Raw genomic sequence first — 27,519 nt, forward strand, 5'->3', positions numbered from 1 at the left:
CAACCGACACCATTTTTTTGGTTCCTAACTGACATCAGAAAAACGTTCTATCGCATCTAAAATACCCAAAACACACAGTATGATATTTTTAGTCAAATGCAAAACACCAAGAAAAATGACTTCAAGTGTCTAAAAAGTACTTTAATTTGAAACAGGAAGTGGCCAGTTTCAGAAGGTCCCGCCCCCTTGTTCGTGATGTCACCCCAAGACGTCTTGCCTTGCTGGAGAATCAAAACAATGGCTTCAGATTCGGAGCAGATGCTTTCTTGTTATTCATCCAGTTATGAATAGGATTCAAATAGTTCTGAAGAGGAAAGCATACATGTTTGCAATCGATTAAAGAGTTTATTCCGTTCCATTTTGAGGTAATAGGGGGGAGGAAATGTACTAAAAAAGAGACAGGAAATGGCGACATTAATATATTTGTACTGTGCTCGTCTTAAAATGATGAATGAATTGGATTGAATTGATGAATTTACAGTAATGGGTCATTACAAAAAACTCAGCAGACTGTCTCTGACTCCGTCTCTCAGACTCTTGTCTCTCAGACGCATGTCTCTCAGACGCTTGTCTCTCAGACTCTTGTCTCTCAGACTCCTGTCTCTCAGACTCTTGTCTCTCAGACTCCTGTCTCTCTGACTCCTGTCTCTCAGACTCCTGTCTCTCAGACTCCTGTCTCTCTGACTCCTGTCTCGCAGACTCCTGTCTCGCAGACTCCTGTCTCTCTGACTCTGTCTCTCTGACTCTTGTCTCTCAGACTCTTGTCCCTCAGACTCTTGTCCCTCAGACTCCTGTCTCGCAGACTCTGTCTCTCTGACTCTTGTCTCTCAGACTCCTGTCTCTCAGACTTCTGTCTCTCAGACTCCTGTCTCTCAGACTCCTGTCCCTCAGACTCTTGTCCCTCAGACTCTTGTCTCTCAGACCCTGTCTCTAAGACGCTTGTCTTTAAGACTCTTGTCCCTCAGACTCTTGTCTCTCAGACCCTGTCTTTAAGACGCTTGTCTTTCAGACTCTTGTCTCTCAGACTCTTGCCTCTCAGAATCTTGCCTCTCAGACTCATGTGTCTCAGACTCCTGTCTCTCAGACTCCTGTCTCTTCGACTCCTGTCTCTTAGACTCCTGTCTCTCACACTCCTGTCACTCTTGTCTCTCAGACCCTGTCTCTAAGACGTTTGTCTCTCAGACTCTTGTCTGTCAAACTCCTGTCTCTTAGACAAAATATCAGACAAAAATATTCTAAAGCAGAGCACCTAGTTTAGCCTTGGAAATTCTAGAGCACGTTTGACGTAGAAGGCAGACTTTGTCAGAACTCAAGGACATCCGTGTTTGACTCTTTGAAGATGTGTATTCACGGAAAATGTGAGCAGCGTGATCATAAAGATTCAGATTCTTCGGTGTCATCAGAGTGCATCATTCCTGTCCACATGCATTTGCAGACGACTCGATCAGGTGACCGGTACCCACTTTGACCACTCACTTGTACCCCCAGCGACCTCCTGTTATACAACACGCCTGAGGTGTCTGGAATGTCACAGCGCATAACATCAGCCGCCTTTTCAGTCTGTGAGCCCGGCGGCGCACCGCCAAAGCCGCAAATCCGTTGTGCTGTCGGCGATTCCAACGGTGCGCCACCTAATCCCGGCCGGGCTAGTAGAGGTCGGACTGAAAACAAGGGTAGTGGTAGTGGGGAGGAATGGGGTTTCGGGCTTTTCCACAAAGCTGTTTAGCGGTGCGGGGAGAGTGTAGACGCCATCTTTTTGAAGCGACTCTTGTCTTTGAGAAGGACAAAGATTAATCCCGTTGGTGATGCAAGATGACGTGAAGGAGGGTTAAAAACTCTGATTGGACACCACGGCAATCTCCTTCGGGTTTACAGCTGACCATTCAATCGTCTTTAAGCTTTGTAAACACAATTCCTCCCGCCACGTGGTTGTAGATAACTCACGGGTCGTAACCCTCAGGAATAGATGCTGACATGCCACTAATAAGAATTTAGAATGGTCGCGTGATTACTTTGAGCTCTTCAAAACAGACCATTCAAAATGGTGTTTGGTTTTACTCCTGTACTGTGCCAAATACAAACGAAACAGTCACTTTTGTTATACTGTGAGGAATTCTTGGTTATTTTGAGTAGATAAGAGTCTGCTAGCTGTGGCCAGTATGCGTTTATCACTAGCGGTCAGTGATACTATGATTGTACTAGTACTAGTGTGACTAGCTAATTCAAACTCTGATTGGTTAAAGCAACAGTTTCTTTCATTGACATTTATTTTATGCTCCAGGGCCTGCAGAACTGATTGTGAAGGCATTCAGGTCGATTTCTGACCCTGGTCACAAATGATGTCTGAAATGTGATTGGTCAAATGCTTAAATACGAAAACACATGACTGAAAGCAGAGCAACAAGGGAAAAGTAGTGAAAGGAAGCTGAAAGACAATTAGGAATTATTCTAAAAGAATTTATGAACACAATAGAATTAATTAGTCTGTGATTCCGATATTTTTAGGCTAGCAGAGAAGGCCTTGCAGGCCGTGATGGTCCGCCACAGTATTGTATACATTTTAGTTTGGATTGGATACTCAGGACAACCTATGTTGCAATTAGCTAAAAATAAATTAATAATAATAATAATAATAATAATACATTTTATTTATCTGCGCCTTTCAAATCTCTCAAGGTCACTTTACAGTCAGTTTTTTCTGTGGGTGAGCAGCGGAAGCCACACTCGCCAGCGTTCACTCAACCCAACAGTAACACAAATAGATAGAAAGCTGGCTAGATAGCTAGCTAGACAGCTAATAGGTAGCAATCTTGATAGCTAGCGAGACTGTCTTTAATACGTTTTTCTGTGGGTGAGCAGCGGCAGCGTTCACTCAATCCTCAAATAGATAGAAAGCTAGCTAGCTAACTAGCTAGTTAATAGATAGCTAGCTAGATAGCTATCTAGCTAAATATGTAGCTGATAGATAGCTAGACAGACAGTCAGCTCTATAGCTAATAGATAGTGAGCTAGGTAGCTCGCTAGATAGCTATCTAGCGAGATAGCTAATAGTTAGCTAGCTAGACAGAAAGCCAGCTCGATAGCGAGCTAAGAGACAGCAAATATATAGCAAATAGATAGCTAGTTAGCTAGGTAAATAACAGATTATATTGATTAATATTTTCCGCCGCAATACTATGAATGCTGCATTTTCTCTGAAAAAAATACATACGACTGATGTAGTGCTACGCTAAAGAACATATTTATGAAATACTTAGTACGCATTTTTTAATCGTATTGTGCACAAGACTCGTTACATTAAACCTAAGACGGATAGGAGCTGCGTGTATTGTCATTTTCGTTGTGTAAAAAGTGTCAAAAATAACACCGACGACTTTGAAAACGTTTTCTCTACACAATCCGTCAGCAAGGGACCTTCGTCTTCAAAAGTGTGCTACTTTCCACAATCAAAATAGCTCCCGCTGTCTATTCCACCGACTTGAAGGCATAACACGCTCCCAGCTGCCATTTTCACATCACAACCAAAACAAACCACTTTTTTTTCCATTGCACAGGGAGTTAAAGGACAACCGACACCATTTCATAGCACCTAAAATACCCAAAACACAAAGGTTTTTTTAGTCAAATGCAAAACAACAATAAAAATGAGTTAAAGTGTCCCAAAACTACTTCAAAATGACCCCGTAGATGCCGAGTTTCAGAAGGCTCCGCCCCCTTTTTTCGTGACGTCACGCCAGGAACGTCTTGCCTTGCTGGAGAATCAAAACAATGTCTTCAGATTCGGAGAAGATGCCTACTTGTTACTCATCCAGTTATGAATATGATTCAAATAGTTCCGAAGAGGAAAGCATACATGTTTGCAATCGATTTTTTTAAAAACTTTTCAGCTTTCTTGCTTTTTGTTTTCCAACATGAACACTGAAAAAAAATCCAATAACAGAATCTAGTGTTTGACTGCGGTTCTGATGAAAATCACAAAAATATCAAATTAACAAAACCGATGTAGAATCTCCTATAATTGGCAATAATTTGGTAAACAAAATTAAAAAGGTCAATTGATAAAGTTGATTTACCTATGCAATCTTCAAGTCAAGAAACATTAGCTAGATAGATAGCTAGCTAGCTAGATAGATAGATAAGATAGATATTATTTAGCTAGCCCCCTTGTTCGTGACGTCACACCAAGACGTCTTGCCTTGCTCAAGAATCAATAGAATGGCTTCAGATTCGGAAAAGATGCTTTCTTGTTCCTCATCCAGTTATGAATATGATTCAAATAGTTCTGAAGAGGAAAGCATACATGTTTGCAATCCATTAAAGGAGTCCTTCCATATCAATTCGAGCCGTCAATGACAGCGATGTAGCGTCCCGGAAAATGCACAAGATGGCGCCCAAGCTCGATTGTAAACGGGCTGATTTGTCTGCTGGGTATTTGTGTCAACTAGTATCAAATAGTAGTCTTGTTGCAACACACAACGATTCACTATCGCGTTATGTGTGTTTTCCTTCTAATTCCGCCATCAACACGGATCAACACGAAATTTTCAGACCAAACAAAGTACCCAAAATGCATTGTGTGTCACTCTCTCGGTCAGGGGCGTTCCTTCAGTGACGTCAGGAATCGTCATCAACTCGAAAACAAGACTTCCGGAATATTCAGCGCCAGTCTTAAAAGGTAAAATATGGCTATATGCGCGGGAATCTTTGTAAAATACGCTCAGTAGAAGTCATTTGACAAATTACGGTCACAACTTGTCCGAGGGCGTCGGTTGTCCTTCGTCACCTGATAAGATTAGACGATCCTCCTTGTTCCTCATGTGGAAATATCACCCCCCAAGTTCTCAGTTCATTCCCGTGAGCAATTCCAGGGGGGCTAAAGCCTACAGCGTATATCCCACTGTGCACACCCCATCGCCAGGAATGTGAGAATGAGAGTGTGTGGCTGGTGGGATCAACCCCCTTTCCAATGGCTCAGCCCACTTTAGGACCACCCCCTCCGCCGCCCCCCGCCGTTATAATGCCGGCATTCCAGCGTACTACTCACTTCCTGCTATGAGGGAGTCAAGAGGGTGGAGTGCGTAATGTGTGAAAGAATTCTTCCCCTTTATTCCACAGAAGTTACTCATGAATGTGTGACCTCAGCTTACAAACTTAATTGGTTCTCAGGAAGTATGTATAAGGTGAAAAGTGTGCATCCCAAAAATGTATTTCCCATAGGAAACCATTAAAATGAGAATAATCCGTTCCCAGGTCCGCATAAAACATCATTTTCTACTTTCTAATTTTCTAACAACTACCCAAATTTACCTTACTTTATGTATAATAAATGTGCTATGGTATTATAAGTCAAGAAATAAACTGTACTGTATAATAAAGTTGTTTTATTTACCTAAGTGTCTCAAAAGGGTGGAGTGTTTAATGTGTGAAAGAATTCTCCCCCTTTATTCCACAGAAGTTACTCATGAATGTGTGACCTCAGCTTACAAACTTAATTGGTTCCCAGGAAATATGTATAAGGTGAAAAGTGTGCATCCCAAAAATGTATTTCCCATAGGAAACCATTAAAATGAGAATAATCCGTTCCCAGGGCCGCATAAAACATCATTTTCTACTTTGTAATTTTCTAACAACTCCCCAAACTTACCTTATTTTATGTATAATAAATGTGCTATGGTATTATAAGTCAAGAAATAAACTGTACTGTATAATAAAGTCGTTTTATTTACCTAAGTGTCTCAAAAGGGTGGAGTGTTTAATGTGTGAAAGAACTCTCCCCCTTTATTCCACAGAAGTTACTCATGAATGTGTGACCTCAGCTTACGAACTGGTTCCCGGAAAGTGTGTGCAAGGTGAAAAGTGTGTATCCCAAAAATGTATTTCCCATAGGAAACCATTAAAATGAGAATAATCCGTTCCCAGGTCCGCATAAAACATCATTTTCTACTTTCTAATTTTCTAAGAGCGACCCAAATTTTCCTTATTTTATTTATAATAAATGTGCTATGGTATTATAATTCAAGAAATAAACTGTAGAGTATAATAAAGTCATTTTATTTACCTAAGTGTCTCAAAAGGGTGGAGTGTTTAACGTGTGAAAGAACTCTCCCCCTTTATTCCACAGAAGTTACTCATGAATGTGTGACCTCAGCTTACGAACTTAACTGGTTCCCAGAAAGTGTGTGCAAGGTGAAAAGTGTGTATCCCAAAAATGTATTTCCCATAGGAAACCATTAAAATGAGAATAATCCGTTGCCAGGTCCGCATAAAACATCATTTTCTACTTTGTAATTTTCTAACAACTACCCAAACTTACCTTATTTTATGTATAATAAATGTGCTATGGTATTATAATTCAAGAAATAAACTGTACTGTATAATAAAGTCATTTTATTTACCTAATAAAGTCATTTTATTTACCTAAGTGTCTCAAAAGGGTGGAGTGTTTAATGTGTGAAAGAATTCTCCCCCTTTATTCCACAGAAGTTACTCATGAATGTGTGACCTCAGCTTACAAACTTAATTGGTTCCCAGGAAATATGTATAAGGTGAAAAGTGTGCATCCCAAAAAGGTATTTCCCATAGGAAACCATTAAAATGAGAATAATCCGTTCCCAGGTCCGCATAAAACATCATTTTCTACTTTCTAATTTTCTAACAACTACTCAAATGTACCTTATTTTATGTACAGTAAAGTCTCGTTATATCGATATTCAAGGGAGTCCGAAAAAATATCGATATAACCGGGACTATCGATATATCCGACCCTGTTTGCATGTAATTTTCTCCATGCGTGCATAGAAATAGTATCGATATAACCGGGACTATCGATATATCCGATACCGATATAACGAGACTTTACTGTATAATAAATGTGCTATGGTATTATAATTCAAGAAATAAACTGTACTGTATAATAAAGTTGTTTTATTTACCTAAGTGTCTCAAAAGGGTGGAGTGTTTAATGTGTGAAAGAATTCTCCCCTTTATTCCACAGAAGTTACTCATGAATGTGTGACCTCAGCTTACAAACTTAATTCGTTCCCAGGAAATATGTATAAGGTGAAAAGTGTGCATCCCAAAAATGTATTTCCCATAGGAAACCATTAAAATGAGAATAATCCGTTCCCAGGTCCGCATAAAACCTCATTTTCTACTTTCTAATTTTCTAACAACTACCCAAATTTACCTTATTTTATGTACAATAAATGTGCTATGGTATTATAAGTCAAGAAATAAACTGTACTGTATAATAAAGTTGTTTTATTTACCTAAGTGTCTCAAAAGGGTGGAGTGTTTAATGTGTGAAAGAATTCTCCCCCTTTATTCCACAGAAGTTACTCATGAATGTGTGACCTCAGCTTACAAACTTAATTGGTTCCCAGGAAATATGTATAAGGTGAAAAGTGTGCATCCCAAAAATGTATTTCCCATAGGAAACCATTAAAATGAGAATAATCCGTTCCCAGGGCCGCATAAAACATCATTTTCTACTTTGTAATTTTCTAACAACTACCCAAACTTACCTTATTTTATGTATAATAAATGTGCTATGGTATTATAAGTCAAGAAATAAACTGTACTGTATAATAAAGTCGTTTTATTTACCTAAGTGTCTCAAAAGGGTGGAGTGTTTAATGTGTGAAAGAATTCTCCCCCTTTATTCCACAGAAGTTACTCATGAATGTGTGACCTCAGCTTACGAACTTAACTGGTTCCCAGAAAGTGTGTGCAAGGTGAAAAGTGTGTATCCCAAAAATGTATTTCCCATAGGAAACCATTAAAATGAGAATAATCCGTTCCCAGGTCCGCATAAAACATCATTTTCTACTTTCTAATTTTCTAACAACTACCCAAATTTACCTTACTTTATGTATAATAAATGTGCTATGGTATTATAATTCAAGAAATAAACTGTACTGTATAATAAAAAAAAACACCCATCCAAGAAATTGAACCAAAATATGTGACAAATGCTAGCTTTTGTTCCGCTATGTGATTATAAAGTTCCACATAAGTGATACCAGTGATACCTTGGCTTACGAACTTAATTGGTTTCCAAACAGAGTGTGTAAGGCGAAAAGTGTGTATCTGTTTGTATTTGTGTACATTGTGAGTGTATCTTCTGAGTGCGTGTTTGTGTGCGTGTGTGGGTTGTTTTTATGTGTGTACGTTTTGTGTCGTCTTCGGCTTAACACTAGCCTGCGGTGGGGTCTTTTTCGGTGCCATAATAGCAAAAGTACAACACTCGATAACAAACCACGTCTGCACTCAGAGAAAGGGGGTGTGGAAAAGTAGTCCGCCAACCACAGTGGCGCTCCGTGTGGTTTGGTTCGCCGAAAACGAGTCTGTATGCCAAGATTATATTTTCTCGAATTTAATAAGGCAAAAAGTTCATGAGATAAAGCGTTCGTAAGCTTAGGTATCATTTTTTTCCTCTCTTTACTTCTTTTTATTTTTCTTGCAATCTATCTATTATCTATCTAGCGATAGATAGATAGATAGATAGATAGATAGATAGATAGATAGATAGATAGATAGATAGATAGATAGATAGATAGATAGATAGATAGATAGCTCGCAAAATAGATAGCTAGAGATAGATAGATAGATAGATAGATAGATAGATAGATAGATAGATAGATAGATAGATAGATAGATAGATAGATAGATAGATAGATAGATAGATAGATAGATAGATAGATAGATAGATAGATAGATAGATCGCAAAATAGATAGCTCGCAAAATAGATAGCTAGAGATAGATAGATAGATAGATAGATAGATAGATAGATAGATAGATAGATAGATAGATAGATAGATAGATAGATAGATAGATAGATAGATAGATAGATAGCTCGCAAAATAGATAGCTAGAGATAGATAGATAGATAGATAGATAGATAGATAGATAGATAGATAGATAGATAGATAGATAGATAGATAGATAGATAGATAGATAGATAGATAGATAGATAGATAGATAGATAGATAGATAGATAGATAGATAGATAGCTCGCAAAATAGATAGCTAGAGATAGATAGATAGATAGATAGATAGATAGATAGATAGATAGATAGATAGATAGATAGATAGATAGATAGATAGATAGATAGATAGATAGATAGATAGATAGATAGATAGATAGATAGATAGCTCGCAAAATAGATAGCTAGAGATAGATAGATAGATAGATAGATAGATAGATAGATAGATAGATAGATAGATAGATAGATAGATAGATAGATAGATAGATAGATAGATAGATTTTAGTTGCATCGTTGTCTTGAAAAGACAACCACTGAAAAGCACGCAGTCAAAGATGGCCTCCCCCTCCCGAAAAGAACATACCTGCTCCTGGGCAAGAACATGGACTCCTTGATGAACACGGAACCCGACAAAAGGATGTACCAGCAGCTTCCGATGTCATCAGGGCTGCAAGAGTCAAAAAAAAAAAATAAATCAATAACACATCAATATAGAAAATTAAAGGACAACCGACACCATTTTTTTTTTGTTTCCTAACTGACATCAGAAAAACGTTTTATAGCATCTAAAATAGCCAAAACGCGCAGGCTGACATTTTTAAATCAAATGCAAAACACCAATAAAAATGACTTAAAGTGTCCTAAAACTGCCACAAAATGAGCTCGTAACTGGGCAGATTCAGAAAGCCCCGCCCCCTTGTTCGTGACGTCACACCAGGATTACTCCATCACAAACTGCCTTGCTCCAGAATCAAAACAATGGCTTCAGAGAAGCAAATTACAAGCCTCTGGATGAAATACGTACTATTCACTTGAAGTGACCACAGTTCAGTGATAATATTTTTAACTCATTCGCTGCCATTCCCGAATTAATTCGGGAACGAAAACGTGTGACGTGGAGCGCCATTCCCCAATTTGTTCAGGTTTTTGTTAAAGCGCTGGTCAGACCTCTGGCAATGTTTTTTCCCATTCCGTGAAGGGGGCAGCATTTGCCTTTTGTCTATTTTAGCGTTCACTCAACCCGGAAGTAACTCAAATAGATAGATTCAAGACATGGACAGTTGTGCATGCTTTAGAAGACATTTAGGACTGAATTTTGGCAGGGTTTGGAACGGATTAGGGCATTTACATGGAAAACACGTCTTGACTTACAACCTTTTGAGTTGTACATATACATATACAGGTAACATTTTAACCCCTTCACTGCCGACCTTGCTGCCTTGGTTTATTTATTTATTTATTTATTTATTTGTTTGTTTATTTGTTTATTTATTTATCCATAAAATAAATTTCCAAATATTTCAAATTGTCTTTCTGTAAATCGAAGAGAAAGGTAGCTAGATAGCTATCTAGCTGGATATCTAATAGATAGCGAGCTAGACAGACAGCTAGCAGGATAGCTAATAGCTAGTTAATAGATAGCTAGCGAGATAGCTATATAGCTAGATATGTAGCTAATAGATAGCTAGCTAGACTGACAGCCAGCTGGGTAGCTAATAGCTAGTTAATAAATAGCTAGCGAGATAGCTATATAGCTAGCTATGTCGCTAATAGATAGCTAGCTAGACCGAGAGCCAGCTTGATAGCTAATAGCGAGTTAATATATAGCGAGCAAGATAGCTATCTAGCTAGATATGTAGCTAATAGATAGCTAGCTAGACAGACAGCCAGCTAGATAGCTAGCTAAGAGACAGCGAATAGATAGCAAACAGATAGATAGCTAGGTAAATAATAAATTGCTAAGCGTCTTTCAAAACTCTCACGGTCACGTTACAATCACAGTTTTTCTCTGGGTTAGCAGCGGCAGCCACATGCACTAACGTTCACTCAACATTAATAATAACTCAAATAGATAAAAGCGAGCTAGCTAGCTAATAGCTAGTTAATAGATAGGTATCTATCTAGCTAGATATCTAATAGCTAGTTAATAAATAGCTAGCGAGATAGCTATCTAGCTAGATAGGTAGCTAATAGATAGCTAGCTAGAGCTAATAGGTAGCTAATAGATAGCTAGCTAGAGCGAATATATAGCCAGCTACAGTGATTATGCGAATAGTCAACTCCCTGTCTTTGTGTTGTCATATTTATTTTGGTTGTTTTGACTTCAAGATGGCGCCGCGAGAGTCAGTCCTTTTCCAGCATTATTATTATTTTTCTACTTCTTTCATTCCTTTTATCTTCCTTTCATAACTTTGCTGCTGTGAAATGTCAATTTCTCCACTGCGAGACAAATAAATAATAAGACGTTTCATATCCAACCGCCTTTCAAATCTCTCAAGGTCACTTTACAGTCACAGGATAAGTTCTTCTGCGGGTGAGCAGCGGCAGCCACACACGCCAGCGTTCACTCAACCCGGAAGTAACTCAAATAGATAGAAAGCTTGCTAGCTAGGCAATCATTAGCCAACATATACCTGGCTAGATAGCCAGCCAGCAAGATCGTGAATAGCTAGCTAGATAGCCAGCCAGATAGCTAGCTAGCCAGACAGAGCTAATAGATAGTCAATAGCTAGCAAATGAGTTTTATTATTGGTTGTTTTGTTATTGGTTGTCACCTTATTAATAAGGTAGTTGCTTTTGAACTAGAAAAGTCCGGAGATTAACTTGTCACAATGTTCCCGCCGGCAGAGTGCATGCGCATTTGTTTGGCAATTATCCGCAAAAAGGCTAGCGGCGGCGGCAACATCACACCGGGTCACCGCGAGTTTACTCCCCGTCTGCGCTTCCTTGTCTCCGTCATGGATGTGGGCGGACGGAGACGCGTTCCACGGTTCATTCACAGTTCTCCTATCTGCCCTCCATGACACTTGTTTCAAAATGCTAAAGTCTTTGTATTACAAGCTCCGATTTCAATTCGAGTTGCTAGCTAGCTTTAGCGTTGGTGTGACTCGTAGGAAATGACGCAGAAGATGACAGCAACAAATTGTCAGACATTAATAATGACTGATACAGTGATACCTTGGCTTACGAACTTAATTGGTTCCCGGACAGAGTGTGTCAGGCGGAAAGTGTGTATCCCAAAAATTAATTTCCCATAGGAAACCATTAAAATGAGAAGAATCCGTTCCCAGGTCCTCATAAACATTTTTGGGACTTTCTAATTTTCTAAGCCTTAAAACTACACAAAATATACCTTATTTTATGTATAATAAATGTGTTATGGTATTATAATTAACTAAATAAACTGTACTACATAATAAAGTCGTTTTATTGACCTTTGTGATGGTCGTTGATGGCTTGATGGAATGGAGTAGTGATATTAGTACTGGTACTAGTACCAGTATTAGTACTACGGTACTAGTACTACAGTACTAGTATCGCAGTACTAATACTGTACTGTACTAGTACCAGTACTACTACTAGTAGTAGTAGTAGTAGTAGCAATCGTAATAATAATAATAATAATAATCATCATCATCATCATCATCATCATAATAATCATAGTAAGTGTAGTAGTAGTGGTAGTACTACTACTAGTAGTAGTAGTAGTAATAGTAATAATGGTAATAATAATAATAATAATAATAATAATAATAATAATAATAATAGTAAATGTAGTAGTAGTGGTAGTACTACTAGTAGTAGTAGTAATAGTAGTAATAGTAATAATGGTAATAATAATAATAATAATAATAATAACAATAATAATAATAATAATACTTTACATTTTAAGCGTCTTTCAGGACTACAACGCACCAAACATTTCAACATCAAACAAAAAAGATGATGAGCTTTTAGGTCGCGACTGATCCACAGCCAGACAGACGAACCTTTTTAAAACGTCCGCTTCTTAAATCAGGTCTTGGCCGTAATTGACTGACACGCCAAAATGAGGTTCAGAGAACACTAAATATAAGCTTCATATTATATCAATATCCATTTCAAAAAACATGACAGTATCATAGTCTGATATGTACTTACTAGTAGAGGACTTCGTTGGCCTCGTGTCTCTCGTAGCGCACCGTCTCGCACATGATCCTGCAAGGTCAAAACACCATTTTAAAATTGATTATTCAGAATTTGTCCAGGTGTTTAAAACGTAGACAGGTAAACATGGCTGCTTCTACTTATTCTTGGGTTGCCTCCAGCGTGAGGTAGTTGTGAAAATATAGTGATACCTCAGATTACGAATGCTTTAGCTCACGAAATTTTTTGCCTTACGAACATTAAATTCACGAGAATATAATCTTGGCATACAAACTAGTTTTCGGCGGACGAACCAAACCACAAAGCGCCACGGTGGCTGGCGGACTAGTTTCTCGTCACCACTTTTCTTTTGAGTGCAGACGTGGTTTGTTATCGAGTGGAGTGCTTTTGCTGTTATGAGCCCGAAAAAGACCCCAAAACAGGCTCGTGCTAAGCCGAAGAAGATGACGGTCGAGCAGAAGAAGGAGATCATCAAAAAATACCAACGAGGTGTGCGTTTGTGTGACTTAGCGTCCCAGTACTAGTATGCTAAGTCAACCATTGCTACGTGTGGCTAAGGGTGTTTCTGTGTTGTCTAAGCAACGGTCTCAGGCAATAGAAGAGGTTGAAAAACTTATGTTGATTTCGATTCACGAAAAGCAGCTCGCAGGGGACAGTGTGAGTGAGGGTATTATCGCCAAGAAAGCACAGCAACTTCACTCGGATATCATCAAGAGGCAACGACACCAACGAATAAAAAAAAAATAAAAAATAAAAATAAAAAAAAAATAATGAAAAGAAATAAAATAATAAATAATAATAATAATAATAATAATAAAATAAAATTAAATAAAATTAAATAAAATAAAAATTGTGCAGAAAGTGCTGACGAATGAATTACTCTCTGTGACTTTGTGGTGTCATATTATTTGTTATTTAGGTTTTTTGTTGTTGTTTTTTTTTACTTTATGTTACTTCTGGGTTGGGTAAAATAAAATAAAATAAAAAATAAACATAAAATAAAAAAAGAATAAAATAAAGTAAAATAAAATAAAATAAAATAAAAAATAAAATAAAATAAAAAAAAGAATAAAATAAAGTAAAATAAAATAAAATAAAAAATTGTACAGAGAGTGCTGAAGAATGAATTACTCTCTGTGTCTTTGTGTTGTCATATTATTTGTTATTTAGGTTTTTGTTTTTTGTTTACTTTCTGTTACTTCTGGATTGAATGAACGCTGGCGCATGTGGCTGCCACTGCTTACCCACAGAAAAAAAATCCTGTGACTGTAAAGTGTCCTTGAGAGTTTTGAAAGGCTCTTATAAATGAAATGTATTATTATGACTATTATTATCTATCAGCTAGCTGGCTAGCTAAGGATCCCACCCAAGAAAGGACTGTGAAAAACATCAAGGACTGATGCGCTGTCACCTGCAGCAGCACATGAAAACACAAGTTTCTGGTTTGTGTGGCGTCCGACTGGAAAGTGAAAGCTTGGAAGGTGGCGTGGAATGTTCCGCATTGTTTCCCTTAATGGGATAATCCGCATTTATGCACACACACACACACACACACACACGAGGGATGCTGGAAACGCACTAAAGTCACGTTTACTCTCTGCAATTGTGTTTTGTTATCCAAATTCCAAAATGGCCAAATTCTAAAATGGATGGGCCCGATGTAACTACATTGCCGAAGTATAAAACTGATTGAAATACTACTACTACTACTACATATACTACTACATATACTACTACTACTACTACTACTACTAATAATAATAATAATAATGATAATAACAATGACAGTGACAATGACAAAAACAATAATAATAATAATAATAATAATAATAATATACATAAAATAAGGTATATTTTGTGTAGTTTTAAGGCTTAGAAAATTAGAAAGTAGAAAATTGTGTTTTATGGGGATCTAGGGAACGGGTTATTCTCTTTTTAATGGTTTCCTATGGGAAATTAATTTTTGGGATACACACTCTGTCTGGGAACCAATTAAGTTCGTAAGCCAAGGTATCACTGTAATACATTTCATTTCAAAGCGCCTTTCAAAACGCTCAAGGTGACTTTACCAGTTTTTCTGTGGGTGAGCAGTGGCAGCCACATGCGTCAGCGTTCACTCAACCCGGAAGTAAATAGATAGAAAGCTAGCTAGCTAATAGATAGCCAATAGATAGCCAGCTATATAGCTAGACAACTAGCTATATAACTAATAGATAGCCAGACAGATAGCTAGATAGCTAGACAACAAGCTATATGACTAATAGATAGCCAGCCAGATAGCTAGCTAGACGGCCAGTTAGCTAATAGATAATAATAATAAAAATACTTTTGTTTTCTAAGCGCCTTTCAAAACGCTCAAGGTCACTTTACCAGTCACAGGATAAGTTTTTCTGTGGGTGAGCAGTGGCAGCCACATGCGCCAGCGTTCACTCAACCCAGAAGTAAATAGATAGAAAGCTAGCTAGCTAATAGATAGCCAATAGATAGCCAGCTATATAGCTAGACAACTAGCTATATAACTAATAGATAGCCAGACAGATAGCTAGCTAGCCGATCAGTTAGCTAATAGATAGCAAATAGGCAGCTAATAGAAAGCTAATAGAGAGCAAATAGATAGCAAATAGACAACTAAATGACCTCTATATTAAAATATTAAAAAAACAGACTTAATCAATAAACCAAATAAAATAAACCAAAATACATAAATTGGAGCATGATATTTATAAATTGCAAATAAAAAAATATTATTTGACTAAAATATATTTTTCTAATATATAAAGTATTTTAATTCAAGTCAAATAATGTACAGTATTTTTATTATTCAAGTCACAAGTAATTTCCTGGGCAATGTCACCCTCTAGTGGACTTGTAGTAAATCACACCACACTCGCAGCTGTGGAATGATTCAGACATAGCACTACTGAAGGCCTCTGAGTGACGTGCACGGCCTGCCACTGGCTAAAGTAGAGATCGAAAAATGGTGGTGACTTTGAATGAGGTAAAATGCAATGACCGCGTACCTCAGTTGGTGCTCCCGAAGGTTGGACAAGGCCTCCATCCCATGGAGGTAGGAGTAGACGATCTCCAGGTCCTACAGAAAAATACAGAATATTCACATTCAAACCGGATGTGTCAGCATAAAGAAGTCACAAAAAAAGGTTTTTACACAAAGCACTTCTCCAGCTCTGCCATGTGGACAAAAGCACATTGAGACATAATCAAAAAGCAGCTAAAGAAACATTTACAAGTAATAACAATAATCATACTTTCGTTGAGAAGCGCCTTTCAAAACTCTCAAGGTCACTTTACAGTCACAGAATACGTTTTTCTGTGAGTGAGCAGTGGCAGCCACATGCCCCAGCGTTCGCTCAACCCGGAAGTCACTTCATAGATAAAAAAAGCTAGCTCGCCAGCTAATACATAGCTAATAATTAGCCAACTGATAGTTAGCTAGATAGCTATAGAGCTAATTGCTAGCTAGCTAGCATCATCATCAGCTCTTTTATTATTTATCATTTTATTTATGGGTTTATTGTTATGGTGTTTATTTTCCCATAGTTCTTTTTGATTCTAAAGTGTCCATGGGTGCTTTGAAAGGAGCTTGTAAATTAAATGTACATGGACATTAGTATTAGTAGTATTACAGTGAGACCTCAACTTACGAACTTAATTGAGTGTGTAAGGCGAAAAGTGTGTATCTCAAAAAACATTTTCCCATAGGAAACCATTAAAATGGAAATAATCCGTTCCCGGGTTACCATAAAATATACTTTTCAACTTTTACACTGCATTGTATCATAAAGTCACTTTATTTACATTTGTGATGGTCATATATGGCTTGATGGAATGGCGTTGGAGGTCGAAGGTCAAAGGGAATTGCTGTTTAGAAAGAGAGGCGCATTACATGAGGACTGTAATGGAAGGAGAGTCACCTTCCATAAGGACTGTTGGTAACTTAACCTCTGGTGCTGTTCGGTCGTGTGCTTCCGCCGAAGATCACTCCGCCAGCCGTGGTGGGTGTGTATTATGAAAATAGTGCTTATTATAAGGTTTAATTTTCATAAATTTGACGTTTGTAAGACGAAAAGTTTGTAAGTTGAGGTGTTTGAAAGTTGAAGTCTCACTGTATTATTATTATTAGTAGTAATATTAGTAGTAGTAGTATTATTAGTAGTAATATTAGTAGTATTATTAGTATTGGTATTAGTCGGAGTATTAGTATTAGTATTAGTAGTAGTAGTGGTAGTAGTATTAGTAGTAGTAGTGGTGGTAGTAGTATTAGTATTATTATTATTATTATTAGTAGTATTAGTCGTAATAGTACTATTATTATTATTAGTAGTAGTAGTAATAGTACTATTATTATTATTATTATTATTATTAGTAGTAGTAGTAGTAGTAGTATTATAGCTGGCTACCTAGCTAGCTATCTATTTGCTATCTAATTTGCTGTCTATTAGCTATCTAGCTGGCTGGCTGTCTAGTTAGCTATCCATTAACTAGCTATTAGCTAGCTAGCTTTCTATCTATTTGAGTGACTTCCGGGTTGAGTGAACGCTAGCGCGTGTGGCCGCCGCTGCTCACCCGCAGAACAACTTATCCTGTGACTGATAAAGTGACCTTGAGCGTTTTGAAAGGAGCTTGTAAATAAAATGTCTTATTATTATTATTATTATTATTATTATTATTGTTATTATTATTAAGTCTTGCGATCAAGTCAACACTGTGAGAAATTCCTTCATTCCAAAGCAGATAATGACACACAAACATTAGCTCCTCCCACCATTCCCACCACTAAACTCAAGCCTCATTTCCACAATGTCAAGTCAACGAGCTTTAGTCAATACTGCCATCTGCCGGCACACTGAGAAACTTCACCTCAGAATCGAAGCATTTAACTTTTCTCAACCTGTAGTTTTCCGATCCGGAAAAATCATCCGAGCTAATTGAGCGTGTTTGGAATGTGGGAGGAATACCCGGAGAAATGTTGACATTACTACAATCATATTTTGGCGGGATATCTGTCTGTTTTGCTCTCACATTCAGCTGTCCTCTCGCGCGACCAATTGTCGCATTTTTACACCAAAAAAAACACACACTTTTTTTCTCCCGCCGGTGTTTTAGTGATAGGAATTCCGACTCTTTTCAGAGAGCCGGTTCTTTCGGCTCGGTTCATTAAAAAGATCCGGATCTTTTGGCTCCCAAATGGCTCCTAAGTTTGTTTTTTTTGTTGCTTAAATTAATTAACTACCAAAAATCCTATAAACTTATATGAAAAACGAATTACTTGTGTAAAAAATACACTATATCAAATATTTTTATTTATATGGCTTCCGCTGCTCACCCACAGAAAGAACTTATCCCGTGACTGTAAAGTAACCTTGAAAGGCGCTTAGAAATCAAATGTGTTATTATTGTCATCCGTTTTCTTTGTCCTCCGATAAGGTTGGTGCAATGCTACATGTAATGGCGTCCACCAGATGGCAGCATTGTCCAGTTATAAAACAATGAACGGCCGGCCGTTCCTTCATGGGCACTTAAAGGACAACCGACACCATTTTTTTTGTTGCCTAACTGACATCAGAAAAACGTTTTATAGCATCTAAAATACCCAAAACACGCAGTATGATATTTTTAGTCAAATGCAAAACACAAATAAAAATGACAAAGTGTCTAAAAAGTACTTCAATTTGAAACCGGAAGTGGCCAGTTTCAGAAGGTCCCGCCCCCTTGTTCGTGACGTCACCCCAAGACGTCTTGCCTTGCTCGAGAATCAAAACAATAGCTTCAGATTGGGAGAATATGCTTTCTTGTTACTCATCCAGTTATGTATATGATTCACATAGTTCCGAAGAGGAAAGCATACATGTTTGAAATCGATTAAATAATTTATTCTGTGCCATTTTGAGGCAATAGGGGGGGAAATGTAGCACCAAAAAAGAGGCAGAAAATGGCGACACAGCGCCGTATAAGGAATTAATCAGTCCGTTTCCGCAGGCTGATAAATTACTTACATGGAACTTGGTCGCCCTCTTCTGGCTCTTTTAGGTGCAACATGACGTTTTCAGACCAAACAAGTACAGCAAAATATATTGACGTGATGGAAGGACTGCTACAATGTGTCTTTTTTTCGGTCAGGGGTGTTCCTTCAGTGACGTCACGTACGGACTCGTCGCCAACTCAAAAACAAGACTTCCGGAATATTCAGCACGAGTCTTAAAACGTTAAATATCGCTATATGCGGTGAAATCTTTGTCAAATACGCTCAGTAGAAGTCATTTGAAGTGATTTTACAAATTATGGACACAACTTGTCCGTCGGTTGTCCTTTCAACAGTGTGAGGGAGCAGAAATATGTGAAAGCATCAATTATAGCTCAGCTCGTCAATAGTTTTGAGCTCGCTTGTATGGAAAGAATGTAAAGGAGAGCACATTTTCCATTGCCAGCATTGCCTTAAAAAATAAAATAAAAAAAATATTAATCTATCATCGCTGTCAGAGCAACAAAAGCGCCGCAATGACGCGTGTCAATATTTGCTGTCCTTTAAATTATGAACAAAGGACAATCATAAATAAACAACATGTTCAGGGGTTAGTCGAATTGGTCAGGAAGATGAATGAATGAATGAATGAATGAATGAATGAATGAATGAATGTTCTTGTCAAAACAGCTAGCTTAGAGCTAATTCACTCAAGACTTCCAATCTCGTTTCAATTTAACTCATTCACTGCCCAAGATGTGCAATAATAATAATAATCATCATCATGATAAAAATAAAAATAAGAAAAAGAATAATACTAATAATAAAAATAATAAAATTAATAATAATAATAAATCATCATCATCATCATCATAATCATAAAAATATTAAAAATACTACTAATAAAAATAATAATAAAATTAATAATAATAATAGTAATAATAGTAATAATAATAATAGTATTAGTCGTAATAATAATACAAATAATAAAAAATAAATAATAATAATAATACTAATAATAATAATAATAATCACCGTCATCATCATAATCATAAAAATATTAAAAATACTAATAATAAAAATAATAATAAAATTAATAATAATAGTAATAATAGTAATAGTAATAATAGTATCAGTAGTAATAATAATACAAATAATAAAATAATAACAATAATAATAATAATAATAATAATAAAAATAATAAAATTAATAATAATAATAATAGAAATAATAATAATAATAATCACCATCATTATCATAATCATAAAAATATTAAAAATACTAATAATAAAAATAAATAAATATAATAATAATAATAGTAATAGTAATAATAGTATCAGTAGTAATAATAATACAAATAATATAATAATAATAATAATAATAATAATAATAATAATAATAATAATAATAATAATAATAATAATAATAGTCTTCTTTTCCTTTCGGCTTTTCCCGTCAAGGGGTAATCATCATCATTATCATCATCATCATAATAATAATAATATTGATCTTAGTCTTAGTATCAATATTAGTATTAATGTTAAGAATCTTTTCCTTTCTGCGTTTCCCTTCAAGGGGTCGCCACAGCGAATCAGTGTTATCCATCTTCAGAGGTTTGATTTGCACGTTTGTTTAATATAAATATAAATATAAATATAAATATATTAAGAGTATTAATAAATAATAATGAAAAAATAATTACGAGGGTTGCCATTACAGTGATACCTCAGCTCACGAACTTAATTGGTTCCCAGAAAGTGTGTGTAAGGCGAAAAGTTTGTCTTCCAAATATTTATTTCCCATAAGAAACCATTAAAAATGAAAATAATCCGTTCCCAGGTCCCCATAAAACATAATTTTCTACTAAATAAGCCTTAAAACTATACAACATATACCTTATTTTATGTATAATAATAATAATAATAATAATAATAATAATAATAATAATAATAATTTTGTTTTAGAAGCAACTTTCAAAACTCTCAAGGACACTATACAGTCACAGGATAAGAACAACAAAATGTGTCCACTCCAGTGCCAGGGTTTTTGTCATTGTCACTGGAATTCCAGGACCCACAGAATATAGAGTTTTAGCATGACATTAGGACGCTCTTCTTTCAACCAAAAAAAAATAGTTATTTCCTAAATGATATGGGTCTGGAGTTATGTGAGCTTGAAATGAAGGCGGCTGTCCAAAATACAATGCAATACACACATATTGGTTAATATAGTGTTTTAACAACAGCTGAAGCTGGAACAAAGTGCTAATTTTGAAAAAAAAGAGAAATGCTGCTCCCTTGTGGAAAAGAAAGAATGCCAGAGGTCATGGATAGCGCTTTATCGGCACCCAAGCATGAAAAACCAAAATCCAGATAAATTCAGGAATGTCACTCCATGTCATATTTTCAATTCCCGAATCAATTTGTGAATGGCAGTGAATGAGTTAAGAATCATGATAACAACCCACTTTCGACAAGAAAATGGCTCGATTCCATGTCGTGAGTGAGTGACCTGAAACAAAACATCTAATCTGCCTGCCTGCCTGCCTGCCCCCTTGACTTCCTTTCCCAAAGTAATCCTTCCTGGAATACAGGTGGTCCCCCCCGCAAGAGGAAAAGAACATTCCAGAATGCCGATGCGGATCAGGGCTCAACGCTAACATGAATCGCACATAGAAAGGACGTGCAGTGCTCACAAAAAGTTCCATATATGTGGATTTAATAATAATCATAATAATAATAATAATAATAATAATAATAATAATAATCCATGTCATTTCTAAGCGCCTTTCAAAACGCTCAAGATCACTTTACAGTCACAAGATAAGTTTTTCTGTGTGTGAGCAGCGGCAGCCATACGCGACAGCGTTCATTCAACCCGGAAGTCACTCAAATAGATAGAAAGCTAGCTAGCTAATAGATACAGTAGCTAATAGATAGCTACCTACCCAGCTAGACAGCTAAATGATAGCTAGCTAGATAGCTAGACAGCTAATTGATAGCAATCTTGATAGCTACCTCGAAAGTCTTAAATACGTTTTTTTTTTTTTGTGGGTGAGCAGCGGCAGACATACGCGCCAGCGTTCACTCAACCCGGAAGTAATTCAAATAGATAGAAAGATAGCTAGCTAATAGCTAGTTAATCGATAGCTAGCTTGATAGCTATCCAGCTACATAGCTAATAGATAGCTCGCTAGGCCAGCCAGCTAAATAGACAGCGAACAGACAGCAAATAGACAGCAGGACATTTAACTCATTCACTGCAAAAATGTTTCCACTCCAGTGCCAGGGTTTTTGTCATTGTCACTCGAAAACCAGGACCCACAGAATATGGACTTTTAGGACTACATCAACATTCAATACAGCAATAGAAACCATAGATTGTCTTCTTTCATGACGAAAAAAAAGAGTTAATTCCTAAATGATATGAGTCTGGAGTTACATGAGATTGAAATGAGGGCAGCTGTCCAAAACATAACGTCCATATAGCGCTTTTACAACAGACGAAGCTGGAACAAACATGGAAAGAAGGGAAACGCTGCCCCCTTGCGGAAGCAGGAAATCATTGCCAGAGGTCTGACCAACGCTTTATTAGCACCCAAGAATAAAACAAAATAAACAAATCCTGTACAAATTCGGGAATGGAGCTCTACGTCCTATTTTCGAAGAAATTCCTGAATGGCGATGAATGAGTTAAGGACGCCCGGCAGAATGGAACCATGTGACTCCTGCACTGTGAGGCGGACGTGTTAATACGTTGACATTGTGAAGATATTTGTCATAAATGAAACCTTGGTAACTGACTTCAAACGTTTAACCTTTAATTCGTGTAAACCAGGGGTGACAAAGTCATTTTTTTTGCCGCGGGCCACATTGTTAGAATGTTTAAATCCCTTCAAATATTACACATAGAGCACACAGTAAATTAATGAAGAACTCGTTTTCAAATCTGAAGTCAAGAATAATGACTTTTATTGTGGTTGACATCCAAAAATATGACATTTTGGCTCACATTTTAGCAATCATCATGGAATTTAACAAGTTTGATTTGCTTTCGCGGGCCGAAAAATATGAGGTGGCGGGCCGGATTTGGCCCGCGGGCCTTGACTTTGACACCTGTAGTGTAAACGATACTCTGCCATCATTGGCGATCGATGCTGATAAAGGCTCCTTTTCACCTTTGTGTGCATTTAATAAAGAACCAACCGATCCACCACGACAGGTGAAAAAAGCGCCGGTGTTATCTGGGACCACCACGGGGATCTGCTTGCATAGATTACACAAGGCTTCCCATTGGCTGTACACCCCCCCCCCCCCCCCACGATGGTCAATCGGCGTATTCATGAAGGCTTACGGTCGGTCGAGTACAGATAGCAAAGCGGCTCCTCATGCATCTTTTAGCCAACGGAGACAAGAATCACTTCGAGGTTTTCAACAAGAATGGAGCTATTGGTCCTAGCGGGAGGGGGGAGGAGTTACAATTTGTAATGTATACGTAGATATAGTGATACCTCGGTTTACGAACCCCTTGGCTGACGAACTTTTCGGTTTACGAACGTTAAATGTATGAAAATTTTACCTTGGCATACAAACTGTTTTTCGGGATACACACGGAGCTGCCGCAATGAGTGATGTGTCGTTCGTGAACGAGCCCGTTCTCCTAACAAGAAAATGGCAGCCGACTTGTTTTTTTGTCCTCTATTCCCCGCCCCCAGTCTTTGGTTAAAGCCACGTGATTGGTCAAGAACGCAGCAGTGAGGGGAGTTGGTTTAAACATGAAAGAGACAGGCAGAAGGCAGAGAGCGAGTGAGAAAATGGAGAGAAAACAGTGAAATTTGGACTCGTTTCAACTTTGATAGTTCAAAGGCAGAGTGTAGACTGCAAGGTTAAAATATCCCATTAATCAGGCTCCATAAATAACCCGTACTCGCCATTTGTACACTTGATGAAAAAACCTATCAACCCAGCTAAACAGAACATAATTCAGAATCAGAATCAGAAAACCTTTATTCGTCCCAAAATGGGGACAATTGATGAGGAACTAGGTAAAATGATGGCAGAGAAAGCACCTACAAGGGATCGTTCCTCAAGATGGTGAAAGAAGAAGGCTACGTTCCTTATCAAGTGTTTAATACTGAGGAAACCGTCCACTCCATGCCATCAAGCCATCAACGACCATCACAAAGGTAAATACAGTAAAGTCTCGTTATATCGATATTCAAGGGAGTCCGAAAAAATATCGATATAACCGGGACTATCGATATATCCGACCCTGTTTGCATGTAATTTTCTCCGTGCGTGCATAGAAATAGTATCGATATAACCGGGACTATCGATATATCCGATATCGATATAACGAGACTTTACTGTAAAACCACTTTATTATACAGTACAGTGTATTTCTTTAATTATAATACCGTAGCACATTTATTATACTTAACATAAGGTATATTTTGTGTCGTTTTAAGGCTTAGAAAATTCGAAAGTAGAAAATGATGTTTTATGGGGGACCTGGGAACGGATTATTCTCATTTTAATGATTTCCAATGGGAAATTAATTTTTGGAATGCACACTTTTTGCCTAACACACTCTGTCTGGGAACCAATTAAGTTCGTAAGCCAACGTATCAGTGCATTCACAAAGGCGGTAAACAGTTGATCGAGTCAGGACGTGAACACCAACAAACAATCTGACAAAGTCCTGCCAATGACATCATGTGACCTGTCCTTAGCAAAGGCAATAAGGGAGGGAGGGGGGGGAGGTGCGAGACAAGCGAGACATTCCTTTGTAGTGTTGACCCCCCCCCCCTCCCCTTGATTTGCTTTGAAAGCCTCCCCCTGTTCTGAGTCGCGGCGGTATTCTTGGCGGGATCCTGTTACGAGGGACAGCGGTGAGAGGCCATTTTGGGTTTGAGGCTCACATTCCTCACATGACAGCGGCGGGCCAGATAACATCTTAAAGTGTCCGACGGGGCGGGTGACCTACCCACGCAACCACGCGCTGGACCACCTCGGCGACTCATCAAAAATCATGTCAGCATATAGTGTCACATAAATAGAGAGTCTTGCTTTGCTGCCGAGATGGATTGAAACGGAGTTAGTCATTGTTTTTGTATTTTGGACCCCAAAAAAATATACATGTTATAATAATAGTAATAATATCGATGAAAAGGTTTCTTCAGCCGTCATCTGTACTTCTTTGAAGGTGTCGGACGTTTCGCTTCTTATCCAAGAGGCTTCGTCAGCAAACTAAAATATTTTGCTGGTAGTATCGGCCCTATATATAGATATATATATCCCATATAGGGCCGATACTAGCAGTAAGACTTTAGTTCGCTGAAAAAGCATCTTGGATAAAAAGCAAAACGTCCGACACCTTCAAAGAAGTACAGATGACGGCTGAAGAAACCTTTTCATCGATGGACCACTCATGTACGACTAAGAGCTTACACAGACGAATAGTAGTAATAGTAATAGCAATAATCCATTTCATTTCTAAGCGCCTTTCAAAACTCTCAAGTTCACTTTACAGTCACAGGATCAGTTTTTCTTTGCCAGCGTTCACTCAACCCGGAAGTAACTCAAATAGATAGAAAGCTAGCTAGCTAATAGGTAGTTAATGGATAACTAGCTAGATAGCTATCTTGCTAGCTATCTATTTTCTGTCTATTATTAATAATAAGAAGAATACATTTCATTTATAAGCACCTTTCAAACCTCTGAAGGTGACTTTACAGTCACGGGATAAGTTTTTCTGTGGGTGAGCAGCGGTAGCCACAAGCGCCAGCGTTCACTCAACAAGGAATAACTCAAACAGATAGAAAGCTAGCTAATAAATAACTAGAGAGCGAATACATAGCTAGCTAGCTTGATAGCTAATATGTTTCCTGACTTAAATAGGTAGCTAGCTAAATAATATCTATCTTATCTATCTATCTAGCTAGCTAGCTATCTATCTAGCTAATGTTTCTTGACTTGAAGATTGCATAGGTAAATCAACTTTATCAATTGACCTTTTTAATTTTGTTTACCAAATTATTGCCAATTGTAGGAGATTCTACATCGGTTTTGTTAATTTGATATTTTTGTGATTTTCATCATAACCGCAGTCAAAAACTAGATTCTGTTATTGGATTTTTTTTCAGTGTTCATGTTGGAAAACAAAAAGCAAGAAAGCTGAAAAGTTTAAAAAAAATCGATTGCAAACATGTATGCTTTCCTCTTCGGAACTATTTGAATCATATTCATAACTGGATGAGTAACAAGTAGGCATCTTCTCCGAATCTGAAGCCATTGTTTTGATTCTCCAACAAGGCAAAACGTTCCTGGCGTGACATCACGAAAAAAGGGGGCGGAGCCTTCTGAAACTCGCCATCTCCAAGGTGATTTTGAAGTAGTTTTGGAACACTTTAAGTCATTTTTATTTGTGTTTTGCATTTGAGACTAAAAATATCAGCCTGCGTGTTTTGGGTATTTTAAATGCCATAAAACGTTTTTCCGATGTCAGTTAGGAAACAAAAAAATAGTGTCGGTTGTCCTTTAAGTAAAATCCATCCCGCTGCAAGGCCAAAACTGCATTTTCAGATCTTCTGGCACGGAACGAAACATCTGGTCGATATAAACGCAATTAGCAGCTTTTAACGGCCTCCGCGGCGGCCATCTTCATGAGGTAAACGGACTGGTTGGGCTGCCAGACGGTCAGCGCGGAGGGTCTGAAGGTCATCCGCTAATGACAATAGATGGCGGTAGATTGTCAGCTCAGCGCGCAGAGTGCAGCGACGGCACTTTATTCCAAACGTCATATAGCTCCGGCACCGTCTTTTTGTTTGCGCATTCCCCTGTTAGGAGCTGACCTTGAGTCTATTGACAAGATGGTGTCGGGTATTTTGATCCATTTGGAGCAGGTGTCGTCGAGGCAGGTGGTGTGGCAAGGTCACGGCGTGACAATATCTGCGGCGTGGTTTGCACGGCAGTCGCGCTATCATTTGTGGATAAAGGCTTAATAATAATAATAATAAGTTCATTCCTAAATGATATGGGTCTGGAGTTATATGAGCTTGAAATGAGGGCGGCTGTCTAAAATCCAATGCAATACAGTGATACCTCAGTTTACGAAGCCCTTGGCTTACGAACTTTTTGGTTGACGAACGTTAAATTCATGAAAATTTTACCTTGGCATACCAACTATTTTTCGGGATACACATGAGCGCCACAATAAGTGATGTGTCGTTCGCGAATGAGCCCGTTTTCCTAAAGGAAAATGGCAGCCGGCTTGTTTTTGTCTTCTATTCCCCGCCCCCAGTCTTCGGTTAAAGCCACGTGATTCGTCAAGAACGCAGCAGTGAGGGGTGTGGTTTAACATTAAAGAGACCGACAGAGACAGAGTGAGAAAATAAACAGTGATATTTGGACTCGTTTCAACTTTGATAGTTCAAAATCAGAGTAGACTGCAAGGTTAAAATATCCCATCAATCAAGCTCCACAAATAACCTGCATAAGCCATCTGTACACTTGATGCAAAAAGCTATCAACCCAGCTAAACAAGACAATTGATGAACTAGGTAAAATGATCGCAAAGAAAGTATCTACAAGGGATCGTTCCTCAAGATGGTGAAGGAAGAAGGCTAC

General features: G+C 37.7%; 1 protein-coding gene across 7 annotated transcripts in view; it reads right to left on the minus strand.

Moving 5' to 3' along the window:
* Positions 1 to 27,519, minus strand: part of LOC148902531 (rap guanine nucleotide exchange factor 2-like) — a 131,856-nt gene that overhangs the window by 72,463 nt on the left and 31,874 nt on the right. For all 7 annotated transcript variants that reach the window (XM_088991148.1, XM_088991153.1, XM_088991147.1 and 4 more), the window contains 3 exons: positions 15,933 to 16,003; positions 12,907 to 12,963; positions 9,350 to 9,433 (listed from right to left, as the gene is read on the minus strand). In XM_088991148.1, coding sequence (XP_088847274.1) covers positions 9,350 to 9,433; positions 12,907 to 12,963; positions 15,933 to 16,003 — 212 coding nt within the window. The remainder of the gene's footprint in view (positions 1 to 9,349; positions 9,434 to 12,906; positions 12,964 to 15,932; positions 16,004 to 27,519) is intronic.

Source organism: Hippocampus bargibanti, linkage group LG02, assembly GCF_051943395.1.
Source record: "Hippocampus bargibanti isolate YZ-2025 linkage group LG02, ASM5194339v1, whole genome shotgun sequence".
NCBI classification, from domain to species: Eukaryota; Metazoa; Chordata; class Actinopteri; order Syngnathiformes; family Syngnathidae; genus Hippocampus; species Hippocampus bargibanti.